We start from the raw sequence: 15,005 nt of genomic DNA on the forward strand, positions 1-15,005 counted from the left end.
CTGAAAGTGCCAGCAGTTTGATATGTCCTTCATGTGAAGGAATAAAACACTCTTGTGTACTTAACAAGTAGAACCTGTTTTTAGCCTTTAACCAGCCAACTCTCAGAGTAATTATACCCTTTCTGATACACCCCTCAAAGTCCTAGCAAATATTACCCTTGTGTCCTCGTTTCGCAGAGATGGATTCACCTTTTTTTTTTCTTTTTTTTACAGAGGAAAAGAACATATATGAGTAAACTTTATAAATTTTCTTGTAATGTTGAACAAATGTAAGTTAAAAATACAGGAATGGCTTCCCTGTTTTGGGACTTTGTCCTAATGAATATTTTGCTTTTCTTCCCTTTTTGTAGGTTGTTTTGTCTTTATTTGAGAGCTGAGTATACCTGGCTATGAAAATTGTTGTAGCCTGCTTTTAGTATCGGAGGCACTTGGAGGCAGTGGTGCTTTCCTAACTTGTATTTTGTTGTCATTGTTGCTACACTCTTGTTTATTTCCATCTCTTCCTTCATTTACAGATGGTGTCCCCCGGGAGACATTGATGCATTTTGCTGTGCGGCTGGGACTGTTGAGGTTGACCTGGTTCCTATTGCAGAAGCCTGGTGGCCGAGGAGCTCTGAGCATCCATAACCAAGAAGGGGCAACACCTGTAAGCTTGGCTTTGGAGCGAGGTTATCACAAGCTGCACCAGCTTCTAACTGAGTAAGTGCACGTCCTCCCCATGACCTTCCTTTTGTTACCAGCCCCTCCCTCTTATTCACAGTAGTCTCGCCCACTTTGCATCTCCCTGTCTGCCACAAATTAAAACCTCAGCTCTGTACCTCACCTTCTGTTGGAGGTCAGTGTGAAAGCTTGCTTGGTAGTCACTTTATTTTCTAAAAGACAGAACAGTAAGTCAAATTAACCATTTTCTCTTCCCTGTCTCCCTGTTTTCAGTTTCTTCCTTTTTACATTCTACTGAAAACTCATTCTGAGTTTTGGTCTGTGGGAGTAGTGTAGCATTACTAATGTATATTCAGTTTATCCTGGTTTATTACAAGAGGAAACAGTTTTCCTATGCCATTTACTTTTTCTGATGTTGAGACTTAAAGGTCTTAATTGGAAACCATTACTTTCATAGTGTAATTGCATACAGAAAACATGAGAAATGATTGAGTTTTCATTGGAATATACTCTAAATAAAATCAAGAGCAATAATTGATCTGTAAAAAGTGACTGAGTTGTTTTGGAAAGGGGCAGTAGGAAATCCTGTTTGTATTTAGGTTCAGTTGTTCAACATTTTGATCATGACTTTGGAGGAAGGGTGTTAGTCAAAACATTTGCAAGAGTCCTTTTTTTCTCATATAAATGGAGAAATAAATGCAGTACAACAGCCAGTGCTTTTCTTTGGGATAGGTGGCAGAAGTTTGAAGGATAGCTTCTCTTGTTTAGTATATTTTTTATTAGTTTTACAGTCATCATCTTTTCTACCACATTATCTGAGTGAGAATAAACCACCTGCTTCTGTGTTCTTTACCGATGTAGGAACCCTTATAAATGAAAAAGTATTCCCAGATTCTCAGGTATTTTATTTATGCCAGATTTAATTGAGTTGTATTTTATTTTATTATTTTTAGATGTGCTATGCAAGGTAGGAAGTACCCCAAAGAGGTGGTCGAATGTAATGCTACTTACAGTTACATAAACAAGTTTTTTTTCTTGATGTGCCAAGTTTGTAACTTTCCCAGTCCAGTCAGATACAAGGTTCTTTGCAGACAGCTCTCTGATGGGTGCTAGAGATACAGTGGTGGTGGGAGGGGTGTTCATCTCAAATGAGCTGCGGACACCTGAGCTCTACTATGAAAGTTTTCCAGCGAGTGATATATTCCACTCCTTCCGTATTCCCATCTGGCTGGTGCTTGGATTCATTCTCCTGGTCTCAGGAAAGGAGGTCTTGTTCCAAAAGTTGAAACAGTTAACTCAGTATAAGTATTGTGAAGTTTAAATGTAGTTCCTCTAAATTTGAGACGTAGAGTTAAAGACTGCCATCCAAAGGGGGAAATAAAGTGATTACAGCAGCTTCATTATATGCTTGGAAGGGGCTGTCAAGAGACTGATTACAGCACAGTTTTAACAAAATTGGAGTGTTTTCTAGGGGTTTTTTTTGCTGATTTTAAAGAAATACCTCTATTACATGTGGAATGCCTACTTTGTGAAGGAAGAGAAGTAAGTGGAAGCTAACAGGAGAAAGCTCCAGGGGAGGGCTTTCACGGGAGAACAGGAGAACTTTGCTGCATGTCCAGCCCAGAACTTGAATTCTGGATTGTTTGTTAACTCTTCTGAGGTCTAAAAAAACATGCAAAGTCACAACTAGCAATTAAAAAGTGCTAAGAAACAGATTCTCCTCATTCACAGTATCTGTATGATGATACTAGAAGACTGCTAGAATTTCAGCCACAGTTGGTCAAGAAAGTGTTCGTTCCTCTTTCCTTCTTTTTTTGGCGGGGGGGGGGGGTTTCACATGTGATATATATATATATACACACACACACACGCACACACGCACACACACACATAAAATTTACCTTTTTTTAAATAAAATTTACTTTTTAAAACCATATTTAGGTATAATTCACGATTCACTATCCATTTCCAGAACTGCTTTTTTCCCCAAGCAGAAACTTTGTACCAATAAGGTATTGGCTTCTGATTTAGTCTCTATCCCTACCCCCTTGTAACTTCTATTTTCTTCTCAAGGATTTGTCAGTTCTAGGTACTTAACATAAGAATCACATAACATTTGTCTTTCTGTGCCTGGCTTTTTACATATAGTCTAATACCATCAAGGTTCATCTATATTGTAGCATGTATCAGAATAGTATGTTTTAGAATACTAAAAAAGTGTGTTTTAAAATTACTAAAAAAATTACATATATCAGAATATATATTTTAAAATTACTAAAGGAGTAAGCTTTAAATATTCTTATCACAAAAAATAGATGATAGGATAAATGTGAAGTAGCTTAATTTAGTCTTTTCTACAATACATACATATTTCAGAACATTACAGTACAGCCCATAAATAATGTACAGTTATCAATTAAAAAGGCCCACATGTAACTAGATGGAAATAACTTCAGTGTCAATCAGATAAACAAGATTTTTATATATATATAGAGAGAGAATAGAATCTTACTCATTTTTAAAAAGGAGAAGGATCATCTTCATCAAATGAGGAAACAGATCCACAGAGACAAAGTAATTGGATTAGGGTAACAGGGTAGGGGGCAAGAATAAAAGCCACATCTCTGACGAGGCTACCTAGGGCTCCTTCTACTTCTAGAATTTTTACCGGGGGCCTATGATTAGACTTCTAGGGTGTTCTGTCCTCTGAACTGTAGACAAGAATTTATAGACGTTTCTGAGTTGAGTTTGTTTTTTGAATTCATAAAGGGGTTTGTACAGAGTTAAGAATTCTGATACTTAATAAAATCATCTGACATGGGTTGTCTCAACCACCTTGCTAGTTGTTTTCCATATGGTCCTGTCTGTTTTATCATACTTGTCAGTTAGTATGAAACTCAAGTGTAGTTATATACATTTAAAATTCACTAAATAACTATTTAGATCTTTTTACTGAAAATTGAGTTTAAAACACTTTCATAGTCCTCAAAATGTTGTTTTAATTCCTTGCTCTTTTTAAAAGATGTTTCTTAATTTAAAGTTAAGCAGTATAAAAGGAACACTGTGCTGGTTAGAGCCCAAATTATTTTGTGCTTTCTATGTCGAGGCTTATTTTAACTGACAGTTCATTTTGACAAATTGTACCTTACTTTGTGAAAATAGCGATTAGCCATTTTTAGAGCCAGAATGATTCTCTGAATGAGGCCTGTGTCTTTAGAAAACTGTTGAAATGAGTGTTCTGTCTCACTAGATAGAAAAACTATTCCCTTTGTATAACCTATGACTGTTGGGTTTCACTTAGTATAGTGACAGGAGGAAGAGATTTTATTGATTTATTGCTCTTACTTTAGCTTATATTTTCATCTTACATTTTGAATATGAGTGTGTTCATGATTTTAAAATTCACAATAAAGGCTGCGGATTTAGCTCAGTGACATGAGCACCTGTCTGGCAAGTGCTAGGTTGTGAGTGCAATCCCTGGTACCCAAAAATAAATAAGTAAAATAAAATTCACATTAAGTAAAATACTCCCGGTCTTGTGAGACATTTTGGGTTAGAGAGTACATCTGCTCAATTTTAGATAGACATTTAGTCATCTTCCGTCGTTTGAAAAACCTCCCAAAGATCACTTGGCTAGGTAGTGATGGAGAGATTAAGGCCGGAACCTTGGTTTTCAGACTCATGTGGATGTGCAGAAAAATATCTAATATGACAAAATAGTAAATGATTTATTATAGTATTGATCCCTGTCAGGGTTTGTGCCTCTAAGTTCTCAAGTCCTTTTGAAAGGCTTACACCTGAAACTTGGGTTTGGAGTCACATGGTGGAATAAACTACTCCAGTGTACATGTCACACTGAAGAACCAAGCACTGTTGTGTCCAAGATGTTCTGTCAGCAGCATATTTGGCTTGTTAGCCTCTTCTTCAAGTACTGGTAGTAGATCCTCAGAAGCCAGGCTGGTACAGAAGTTCACAGCTTTTGTTCTTGCTTTTAAATGGAAAGGATGAAACAGATATACAAACTTAAATTCAAAACAAGTGGCCATAGAGCAGGATTTGGAATTGCTTAACTTTTTTTGGCCTAAGTTCTGTTTGTCTGTCTGTCCATCTGTCTTACCTCTTTGGTCTCTGTATCCTGGGTTTAGGTAAAGAGGAAGTAGAAGTGTTGGATAGAAGCCAGATAGGAGAAGTACTAACATAAGAAATGCAAGTATCTCCTGTTCACTGTGCTGCTTTGGTGATTTATGTATGTTCTCCTTTAAAATCTCCCCCATAGACTTCTAAAGTGTAGTTGATATAGTTAGTACAGTATTCTACTCCACAGAGAAAATAGATTCAAAGAAGCTAAATAGCTTCTCCAAGGCCATATAGTTGGTAGGTCACCATTACTCATAAGCCTTGCTATAGGTGGCTTTAGACTTTTGCATGGAGGCATTTTTGGTAGCATTGTCAATCTTGTAACTAAATTAACTTGATTATAATTCATAGATCTGATTTTTGATGTCTTTTTGTGAATTTTCAACTGATCAGCTTTTAAGAATTTTGACTTTTCATATTTTTAAAGCCACTTCACTATTATTCTCAGGATTGCTGTATCTGACAACATGCTATAAAATTGCAGAAGGCACTTATTGAGGTTAGTATTGTATTTATAAAACGGTAACACTAGCTATTGTTCTCATATTTACCCTCTCCTTAACGCTTTGAGGATGAAGATACTACCCTCATTTTGTAAGGAAGTGATAAAATAGTAATTTGAACAGTCCCAAAGCTTATGAACCTTTACATTGCCTTGGACTTCTTTACGAAGATTAGATAGGTAGGTACTACTGGTTGGAATCACGGAGCCTTTTCAAGCATCTTGTATTTCTTTCTGTGTACTTTATTCCTCTGCTGTGTGAGTACAAAGGACCTGAGCATATTAGTTCTCCGTTGCCACGTAACGTCTGGGCCTCAGAATGTTTCTCGAGTTGTGAAATTACACAGCTTAATCTGTGGGAACAAATTCTCTGTGGTAACAGCGTAAGCTTTTGAAGATACTTCGTTTGTGACTCCACTTAAACTTAAGTGGGAGAACATATTGACCTGGAATATAGGGCTTTATAGGTATTGTGAAAAAAGAGAGCTGCTGACACTTTTTAGTCTGTAAAAAACCTAAATCTTTAATAACCATTCACACATTGTTTCTGTTTTCTCAGCTTAACTTTCCTTAAAGGCATAGTAGTGAAATGAGTTGAAAGTTTTACTGCAACTTATTATTAGCAGAGATAGAAGGAATCCTTAAGAAAGGAAAGTGAAATAGATGTGTTGAACGAACATTTTGCGTAAAATCAGTATTTGGCCAATGTAAAATAGCACCAGAATAAAATGAAATCATGTGATAAAAGAATAGATAATATAAAATAATATCCTATATATATTAAAATTAAGTTGTTTTACAAGTTAGACCTTATATTATTATTATTATTTGAGACAGTCTTGTTGTATAGTTTAGGCTGGCCTTGAACTTACTGTGTCACCCACGCTATGCTGGCCTTCATCTTGTGGCAATCCTTGTGCCTTGGCCTCCTGAGTGCTAGGATTATAGGCATGTGCCATCACACCTGGCAGTAATTTCTGAGGATTACTGGGTTTTAGATTATTCTTGAATCCTTAAGCTGCATATATTCTCTAACAGCACATTTTTTTCTCATAGCACACTGATAATATCTCTACTCAGTTCTGCTGTAGACAATTATAATTCAGGCTGGTTTTTAGTAGTGTGCTTTCTAGAAGGAATTTGTATTAGAATTTTCTGTTTAGCAAATCAGAGAAATCATTTATCTGCTGAATTTGGATAGCATTGTATATGGATCTTTTTGACAAGATTTTAAAAAAGTGTTTAGTTTGCAAAGGCACATACTTGTATTCATAGAGTTTGGTTTTTAAAAATTTCTTTGTTTGCTTGCTTTTGTTTTTGTTTTTGAGATACACAGGATTGAACCAGCTGATTCACTTAGCTGAATGTCCAGGCCTTTTTCTTCTTTCTTATTTTGAGACATGTTCTCACTAAGTTGTCCACGCTGGGCTTGGATATAAGATACTCCTGCGAATACCACCACTCCCAGTTTGAAGGAGGCTCCTCTTTTGGTGTTGACTGATGAAAATAAAATGTATTTGAACATGTAATTTGTTTTCATTTATATCTAGACTAAGAATGAGTGTCATATATACTATACATGATTTTGACTATTTTTCCTTTTTATAGAATAAATTACAGATACATTTTTGCAAATTATTCAACTTAGGGTTTAATGCTGTGAATGCTAGATAGGGTTGATAAAACTACTTTTTATATCATGTAATACCTAATTCTTCCATGTATTATTTTAATTTTTATGAACATTGTTGAATTGTAAAAGACAAAATTTTTCCTAAAGTTATTGAACTAGTGCATTCTGTCAGTGTTAATCTTGTCAACCTAATTGTTTAATCTAGAACATAAGAAGAATTTGAGAAAAAAAAAAAAAAACAAGCGCTCAGAATTCAAAGACCCAAACCAAAAATGGGCATCTGAGATGATGAATACATATTTCTCAGATGAATAAATACAAATGTAAGCTGGGCATGGTGGTGCACTCCTGTAATCTCAGCACTCGGGAGGCTGAGGCAGGAAGATTGTTGCAAATTCGCGACGAACCTGGGCTACAAAGTGAGCCTGAACTGCTTAGCAAGACCCTGTCTCAGACAAACAAACAAATGGCAAATGAATATATGAAAAAGTGTTCAACATCATTGGTCATTCAAGAAATGCAAATTAAAACAACACTGAGATTTCATCGCATTCCAGAAAGAATGGGTGCCGTCAAGAAATCAATAACAAATGCTAGTAAACAACTAGAGCTGATTACGACCAGTGTCCACTGTGGCTCTGCTCTGAAGACCGTGCCTGTTTTGCCTAATTTGATTGCCAAGGCCATCAGAATGTTCTCTTGATCACCCCCTTAGCCACTTGTGGGAGTGGGGAGAGGCACTGGCATGCTTAGAGGCTAGGGCAAAGAAGGGTAAGCCTCTCTCCTTTATTTCAAGGGACTTTATTTTACTTTTTTATTCAGATGTTCACAAGAAGTAAAACACAGAAAAGCTGAAAGAATTAAAAACAAACAAAAACCAAATGCTGGCAGAGCTGTGGGGAAAAAGGCACCCTGCTCCTCTGTTGGTGGGAGACTGATACAACCACTGTGGAAATCAGTGTGAAGATTACTTAAAAAACTAGGGCCCATTTGACCTAGCTATTTGTCTTCTAGGTGTCTTTCCAGAAGAATTAAAAACATCATATCACAGCGATATATGTGCACCCATGTTTATAGTGGCATCGTTTTTAATAGCTAAATCTTGGAAACAATCCAAATGCCCATCAATAGAGGGATGGTTAGAAAAGCATGTGTTTTTAAAAATATAATGAAGTACTACTCAGCCATAAAGAAGGATAAACTTGAGACTTTTATAGGTGAACAGATGCAACTGAAGACCATACTCAAAAGTAAAATAAATCAGACCCACACAAGTAAACATCATATTGTCTCACTAGTGTGAGAAACTGAATACGCAAATACTAGCCAAAATGTACCATATCAAAAGAAAAGAAAATCTGTGATGGGAAAAAGGGAAAATAAAGGGAAGGCAAAGGAAAAAAAACTACACACACACACACACACACACACACACACACACACACACACATACACACACACACACACACACACACGCACACACACACACGGTTATACAGGGGGCTGGAGACATAGCTTAGAAGCACAGTGCCTACATGGCAAGCACAAGATCATGAGTTCGATTTCTGGTACCAAAAAACCGATAGTTATACAACTTGTTTCTCGTAGTTCATTGAAAAAAAGGTGTGTACTAATATTGTTTGGGCAATATTTCATGTCATATCTTGTACTCTGAACAACTATGAATACACAGTGTGCTAATTATTGTTACTCTGTCACTAATCTGTTTTGAAACTTCTTATTGTTGTTTTTATATTTTTCCCTTTTAAAAATGTCCAAGTGGTTATGGAAAGAGATGAATAATTGGTATGAAGATGAATTTTTGATGTGAGAGAATTTTGTATGATGACCTCTTGCTTTTGCAGAGTAGAAGGAAAAATAATGGCAAAAGTAGGAGGTTTAAAGAGGATAAACTTGGTTTAAAAAACAAAAGTAGAGTTCATTGATGGCACTGATAAATACGTGGCTGAGGTCAGACTATGGAAAGCGACAGTCATTCCACTTGTGATAGTGCACTCTGATCCAAAAGCAACTTTAAAGCGTTTTGGGCTAATTTAATGTGTGTTTTCTATATGCCAATGCTCAAATACATGACCTACTTAGGTTGGCTTACAGATAAAAGAGGCACTTATATTATCCCAGATGCTTTTGGTTTTCACAGCTCAGCAGTGGGCTAATTTAAATCACTTCGCAAAAGAAAAGATGTCTTTAAAGTTGGTGACATGTAGCCTTTCAGGTCACTAGCCAGTCAAAATGCTATCAAAACTGATTTTGTAAATACAGTGTCTATTGCCTATATACAGTAACTTAAGAAAAAGATATGAGAAGAAAACTTTGTTTTTCCATGTAGCAGTAACAGTTTTCACAGTCACTAATTATTGCAATATTTTACTCACAATTTTATCACAATTTTATCTGGCTAATTGAATTCTTCGTTAAAAAAAACCCCACAGGTATAGTGGTCCATACCTGTAACCCCAGCGCCTTGTGGAACTTGTTTGGAGGATAACAAGGTTGAGTCCAGTCTGGGCAACTTAGTGAAATTACTGAGACCTTGTCTCAGAAATAAAACTAGTAAAAGGAAGACGAGGTGTAGTGGTACGCACCTGTCATTCTGCCATTCTGAGAACTGAGACAGGACATTGTCCCGAGTTCAAAGCCAGCGTAGATTATGTAGTAAGCAAATGTATAATGAAACGTTTGGATGCAGCTCAGTGCTAACGCCCTGCGTGCAGTCACCAATACTAAGAAAAAGAAGAAAGAAGAGGAAGGGAGAGAGGGTGGGAGGGAGGAAGGGCAGGCAGGCAGGCATATAGAGGGATTTGAATTTTACGTTCTGTAGAGAATGTTTATGGAGTACTGACTGCAGTGTACTTCGATAGTTTTCTGTTTTAATGTCCAGCCTTCACTAATAGGACAGTAATTTCTGTATTCACTTGATCATTAAACCTGTACATATTTAGTGAGCACCCGACTATTTTGGCATGGAAGTGCTGTAGTTGATCCTGGGTGCGTCCCTGTTGTTTACCATCCGTGAGTCTCGGTTTCCTCATCCATGAGATGAGAAAATACAATGTACTATACATATATGCTCTTTGCATCTGTTAGGATTACATAAGAACACGTTTATAAAGTCCTTAGAAGCTTAGCATTTCCCTTTATTTGGAGCATCAGGAAACAAGATACAATGGGAATATTGCAGCTTTGTACGAATGTGTACCACTATCCAGTTTCTGGCTTTCTGTTTCCAAATCAGCTTCATTCCACAGTAGTAACTGATCCTTTCAACAGCAAGGAAATTAAACTCCACTTTTCACTCAGATGTTTGTGAGGGTAGATAGTACTAGATGATGGATGAATGACACAGGGACACAGGTACTCCAAAGCGAGTACCTGGCTCATGTTTTCTTCGTTGGAAGCAGCAGTCCAGTAGTATGCATGGAGTGACAGTTTTATGTGCATTCCAGCGGTTCTAACACTGGGCTAACACTTTGCATTCATATTCATTTTATCCCCACAATAAGCTCAATATTGTAACTTTCCAGATGAGGAAATTGAAATGCAAAGAACATAAAGTCCAAGAACAGACAGGCGGTAATACATAGAGTAAGAACACCACACCTATCTGACTTTCTAGCTTATGTTCTAACCATCGCCTTATGAGTGTTTCTATTTTTAAATATTTCGGGGATAAAGTTTAGAACAAAGTATTAGTGATCAACAATAGTTGCCTAAAAGATGTACCTCCTTGCCTTTTCTTTTCCTTTGCACCCTCCCTATGTTGTTAGGGAGAAAGTGACAGTTCTTTGTCCCCTAGGTAGTTTGCATATGCTTTGAATTTGTCCCCCAAGGCTTCACCTGTTGGAAGATGGGCCTTCAGTGTGGAGATTTTATTTTATTTTATTTATTTTTTGGTCTTTTTCTTTTTTTATCGGTACCAGGGATCGAACTCACAAACCACACACTTGCAAGGCAGGTGCTTATGCCGCTGAGCTAAATCCCCAGCCTCTATTGTGGAGATTTTAAAAGATGAGATCCAGGGGGAGATCCTTGGGACATGGGGGGGCATACCCTGGGGCAGCAATGAAGTAGTTTTCAGGGAATCCCTTAGTTGTCATAGGAGTAAGTTATTATAAAATCCTACACATGACCCCTGAGTCGCTCTTTAACTTCCTGTCTGACAGTGTGAACTCTTGCTTCTGCACATCTTCCTACTATTTTTGGTGTCATTCACCATGAAGTGATACATCCAGGGAATCCTTGCAAAAGCCAGTGCCATGCTGTTTGAAATTTCAGCATCCAAAACAGAGCTAAATAAACCTCTTTTTATAGATACTCAGTTTCATCATACTGTAGCAATGAGAGATGAACTAACATATCCCTTGAGATCCCTTTCCCTCATGAATGAAAGAAGAAAACTAAATATCAGTGCTAAAATTCCTAGTGAATCTTTGTATATACAAATGTATGTCTCACTATACATAGCCTAGCCACGGGCCCCAAACAATTAGCTAAGAGAGCAATTGGTATTCATTTTGCAGGTAGAGCAGCTCTTTCCCCCTTATCCCTTCTGGAATTTATCCTTTCTAGTGAAGTGATATTTAGAACTTTGAACTGACTTCTCAGCATTCTAGTGCTATGCAGCAATAGTCAGCCAGTCAGACTCCCTCCTCATCTGTCTGTTTCTCTTCTCACTCTAGCATTGAAGTTTGACAGTGTTACAGTAAGGTGGTTTCATAGAAGATATTGCAGTGGCCCTTAAATAAGGAAGTAGGTGCTGAAGTTCCTTGTTAGAAGTAAACTCCAAACAAAACATGCTTCTGTGAGAGTCAACTTGACTACTTTTCTCTATTTTTAAAGCTATTTTATGAACCCACAATTGAAATGGTGTGGGCTTGCAATGTTCATGGTACTTGGACAGGTGTGTGTGTATGTGAGTATTAGCTACCAAATTGATGCATTATTAATCTTTGTCACTTACTGTACTCACTGACATTTTCTCTGAGTTTGCTGTAATTCAGCAGGCAACAGGCTTGACTGTTGTCATTAGGGCTGGAAAAGTATTTTTCTCTGTAAGTTGACTGAGTTTTACATCTATATTGACATTGAACCCCAGGCTTTTCTTAGAGTTGCTGCTAGAGTAGGAAGACAGACAGACAGACAGACAGACAGATGGGGAGATTGTTTAATTGGTTGATGATTGTTGCATGACAGTTAGAATGCTGGGAAGTTAGTTCAAAGTCACCTGGGGTTTATTGAATTTTATTGTTCCAAATATATAAACTGTGGAATCAGGGATTAGCCATCAATACTGTAAATGTATCTTTCTGAGGAATGACCTTAATTTGTGTTTGTTCTAGTATGGAAAGACTTGATACAGATCCTATGATATTTATGAAAACAAAGGAACACATAGTATTACTGGATTGATTTTTTTTCATACATATGGTATAAGACTTGTAGTTTGTCTAATTTGATTGTATTCATAATTTGAAACTGTTGTAGAGGCGTTGGTATTATTCTGGATAGTGAAAAGAGAAGAGACACATAATTTTTAGAATTAGGTTTGAGTGCATGTTCTGGTCTTTTCACTTACTAGCTATGCATTCTTGGGTAAATTATCTCCTAGCCTCATTTTCTTTACATATAAATAAAGTCCACTGATACCTGCCTCAAAACTATAAAAATTAAAGCTACTTGATGCAGTCGGGTACCAAGCTCAGTTGTTAGTATTATTAACTTTCTTCTTTTATTTTTTTTTACCTTCCTCCTCTTGATATTTTCCAGGCAGGTGCTCATGCTGTTATGCTAAATCCCCAACCCCTCTCCTCTTGATATTTTCTTACCACCACTAAGGATAAAACCCTTGTTCCTGGCCAGACTCACAGTCTGTGAGATTGGAACCACGTTTAACTCTTAACCTCATTTTATGACATTTTCCTCAGTGTTCTACTGAGCTAATTTAGTAGCATGGGGGGGGGTAGTCTTTTTTTAGACAAAGTTTTTGAGTATGAGGTCTGTTCTTAAAAGTTAGTAACAGTAAACTTGATAGTTTGTCAGATGAACCTTATGCCTGAAGGTAGGGGTTCTGCTCAGGCCGATGAACAAAAATTTCTTTTTCCTCAGTTACAAAATTAGTTTATAGACTGATGACTTCATTGTGATTAAAGTTACTGATTTTTATAAGTAAAACAAATTGTTTATTAATAAGGTTGTGGAATCTTCACAGTTGTAAATCTTTCAGTTTATTTTAGTATTCAACATTACACTTAAGTTTAGATTCATTAGCTTTTAAATCTTTTATCATAGTAAGTTTCAAGTGATTTTCAGTAATCTAGAAGTGGGTGTACATTTCTATTAGGATTTGGTTATTTACGTTGGTAAGCATACACATTTGTTACTTGATTTTTGTTTTGTGTTTGCTCTACGAGAAATCCAAAGAAACTCATTTCTGAGACAACCCTGCCCTCCTCCTGTTTTCCTTCTCTTTGTGCTTGGATATTGGACTTCTTGGTCTGTTTTATGTCTTCAATTTGAAATTATTTAGTCCAGTTACATTATTCTTCCCAGGTGTTAGAATATTTTGTAAGCACCTACCCCAAGATATGGGGATTGAATTTAGAACCTACCCTTGTTAGGCTTTAACTTGAGATCTTCATGTCTCAGCCTCCCAGAGTGCTGGAATTACAGGTATGGGCCACCATGCTTGGATAACATTTCCCTTTTTCTAATCTAAAGTTTGATCTTGGTCAGTAGTGCTAATGGTTTTATTTTAAAAATAACCCCCAGGTGCCCATGTTTCTTACTCATTGAGTATCATCAAGCTGTAGAAATACCGAGGATCATAGTTAGTTAGTAACCGGTAACTGTTGTGGAATAAGCAGAAATACACATCCTGACAGACGAACCTAGCTTCTGTATAAATACGCAGTTGACTTTTGAACAACATGGACTTGATTTGTTCAGGTCTATTCATATGCTTGTTTTATTTTTTGAGATTTGCAATAATTTGAAGAAGCTTGCAGATGGACCTTATAACCTGGAAATACTAAAAAATTTAAGAAAAAACTATCATGAGTACATAAAATATATGTAGATAACTGTCTGTGTTGTTATTTACTACCATAAAATATATATAAATTTATTATAAAAAGGTAAAAATTATCAAAATATAGGCACATAAGACTGTCCCTGGTGTTGTTCAAAGTTGAGAGAAGAAGATGCAAGATTATATCCTAAACACACAAAATTTAGTATATAGTGCACTACAGTAATTTGTAGCTGTCTCCTACGCTGTTGCAGTAAACTAGTGCTGAGTTCCTTTCTTCACTGATTCTCACCAGTAAATCACATGTGTCACAGTAAAAAAAATGACTCTTTTGTGGTATTCTGATTTTCATCATTTGCAATGCATAGAACATGTAAAATACATGTTGACTATGTTTTTGTCCAGGCTTTTGGTCAAGAGCAAACTATTATTACATTTTTGGTGACTCAGAAATTATATACAAATTTTCAACTCCACGGGAGGAAAGGGTCAGCATCGCCAACCTTAGTGTTGTTCAAAGATCAGCTGCAAAATCTGGGTAACATTTAAATAGAAATTTTATTTTATTGCTTATAATTTATCCAATCACTTAAATGACCTAAATCATCTGGGGAGCAATGGATTGAAAAAGAGAAAATGGATTACTAAGTGAATTGAGGTTGGTTAATGTGAATTGTTTCTTAGCCGAGGTTCTATCTGCCTGGTACTGTTGGTCTGGGTATAAACTAAATATAATTGTGTTGGAGTCTAAGCAATCCTTCATTATGATGTTTTATTTTTACTGTGTTCCTTTCAGGTAACTTTCCCTGACATCTGTACTTTGTCCTGTAACTTAAGCAAGCAAGAGGAAAAAATAATTTTTAGGAATTAAGTTATATATAATGTTATTCATTATGCCTCTACCATAATGGAGGTTTATTTCATTGTCCTATATTGTGTGTTATTTTTAAAACATTTTTTAGACACGCTTTTCCCATCATACCTACCAGTTAAAACTTTAGGGATGTCTCGTTGAATATTAAAAT

At 36.4% G+C, this 15,005-nt stretch overlaps 1 protein-coding gene across 10 annotated transcripts in view; it reads left to right on the forward strand.

The window, feature by feature from the left end:
- Positions 1–15,005, forward strand: part of Akap13 (A-kinase anchoring protein 13) — a 302,450-nt gene that overhangs the window by 136,661 nt on the left and 150,784 nt on the right. For all 10 annotated transcript variants that reach the window (XM_063249996.1, XM_063249997.1, XM_063249998.1 and 7 more), the window contains exon 5: positions 516–699. In XM_063249996.1, coding sequence (XP_063106066.1) covers positions 516–699 — 184 coding nt within the window. The remainder of the gene's footprint in view (positions 1–515; positions 700–15,005) is intronic.

Source organism: Cavia porcellus, unplaced genomic scaffold, assembly GCF_034190915.1.
Source record: "Cavia porcellus strain 051 isolate PalLab524CR breed Dunkin Hartley unplaced genomic scaffold, mCavPor4.1 scaffold_6, whole genome shotgun sequence".
Classification (NCBI taxonomy): Eukaryota; Metazoa; Chordata; class Mammalia; order Rodentia; family Caviidae; genus Cavia; species Cavia porcellus.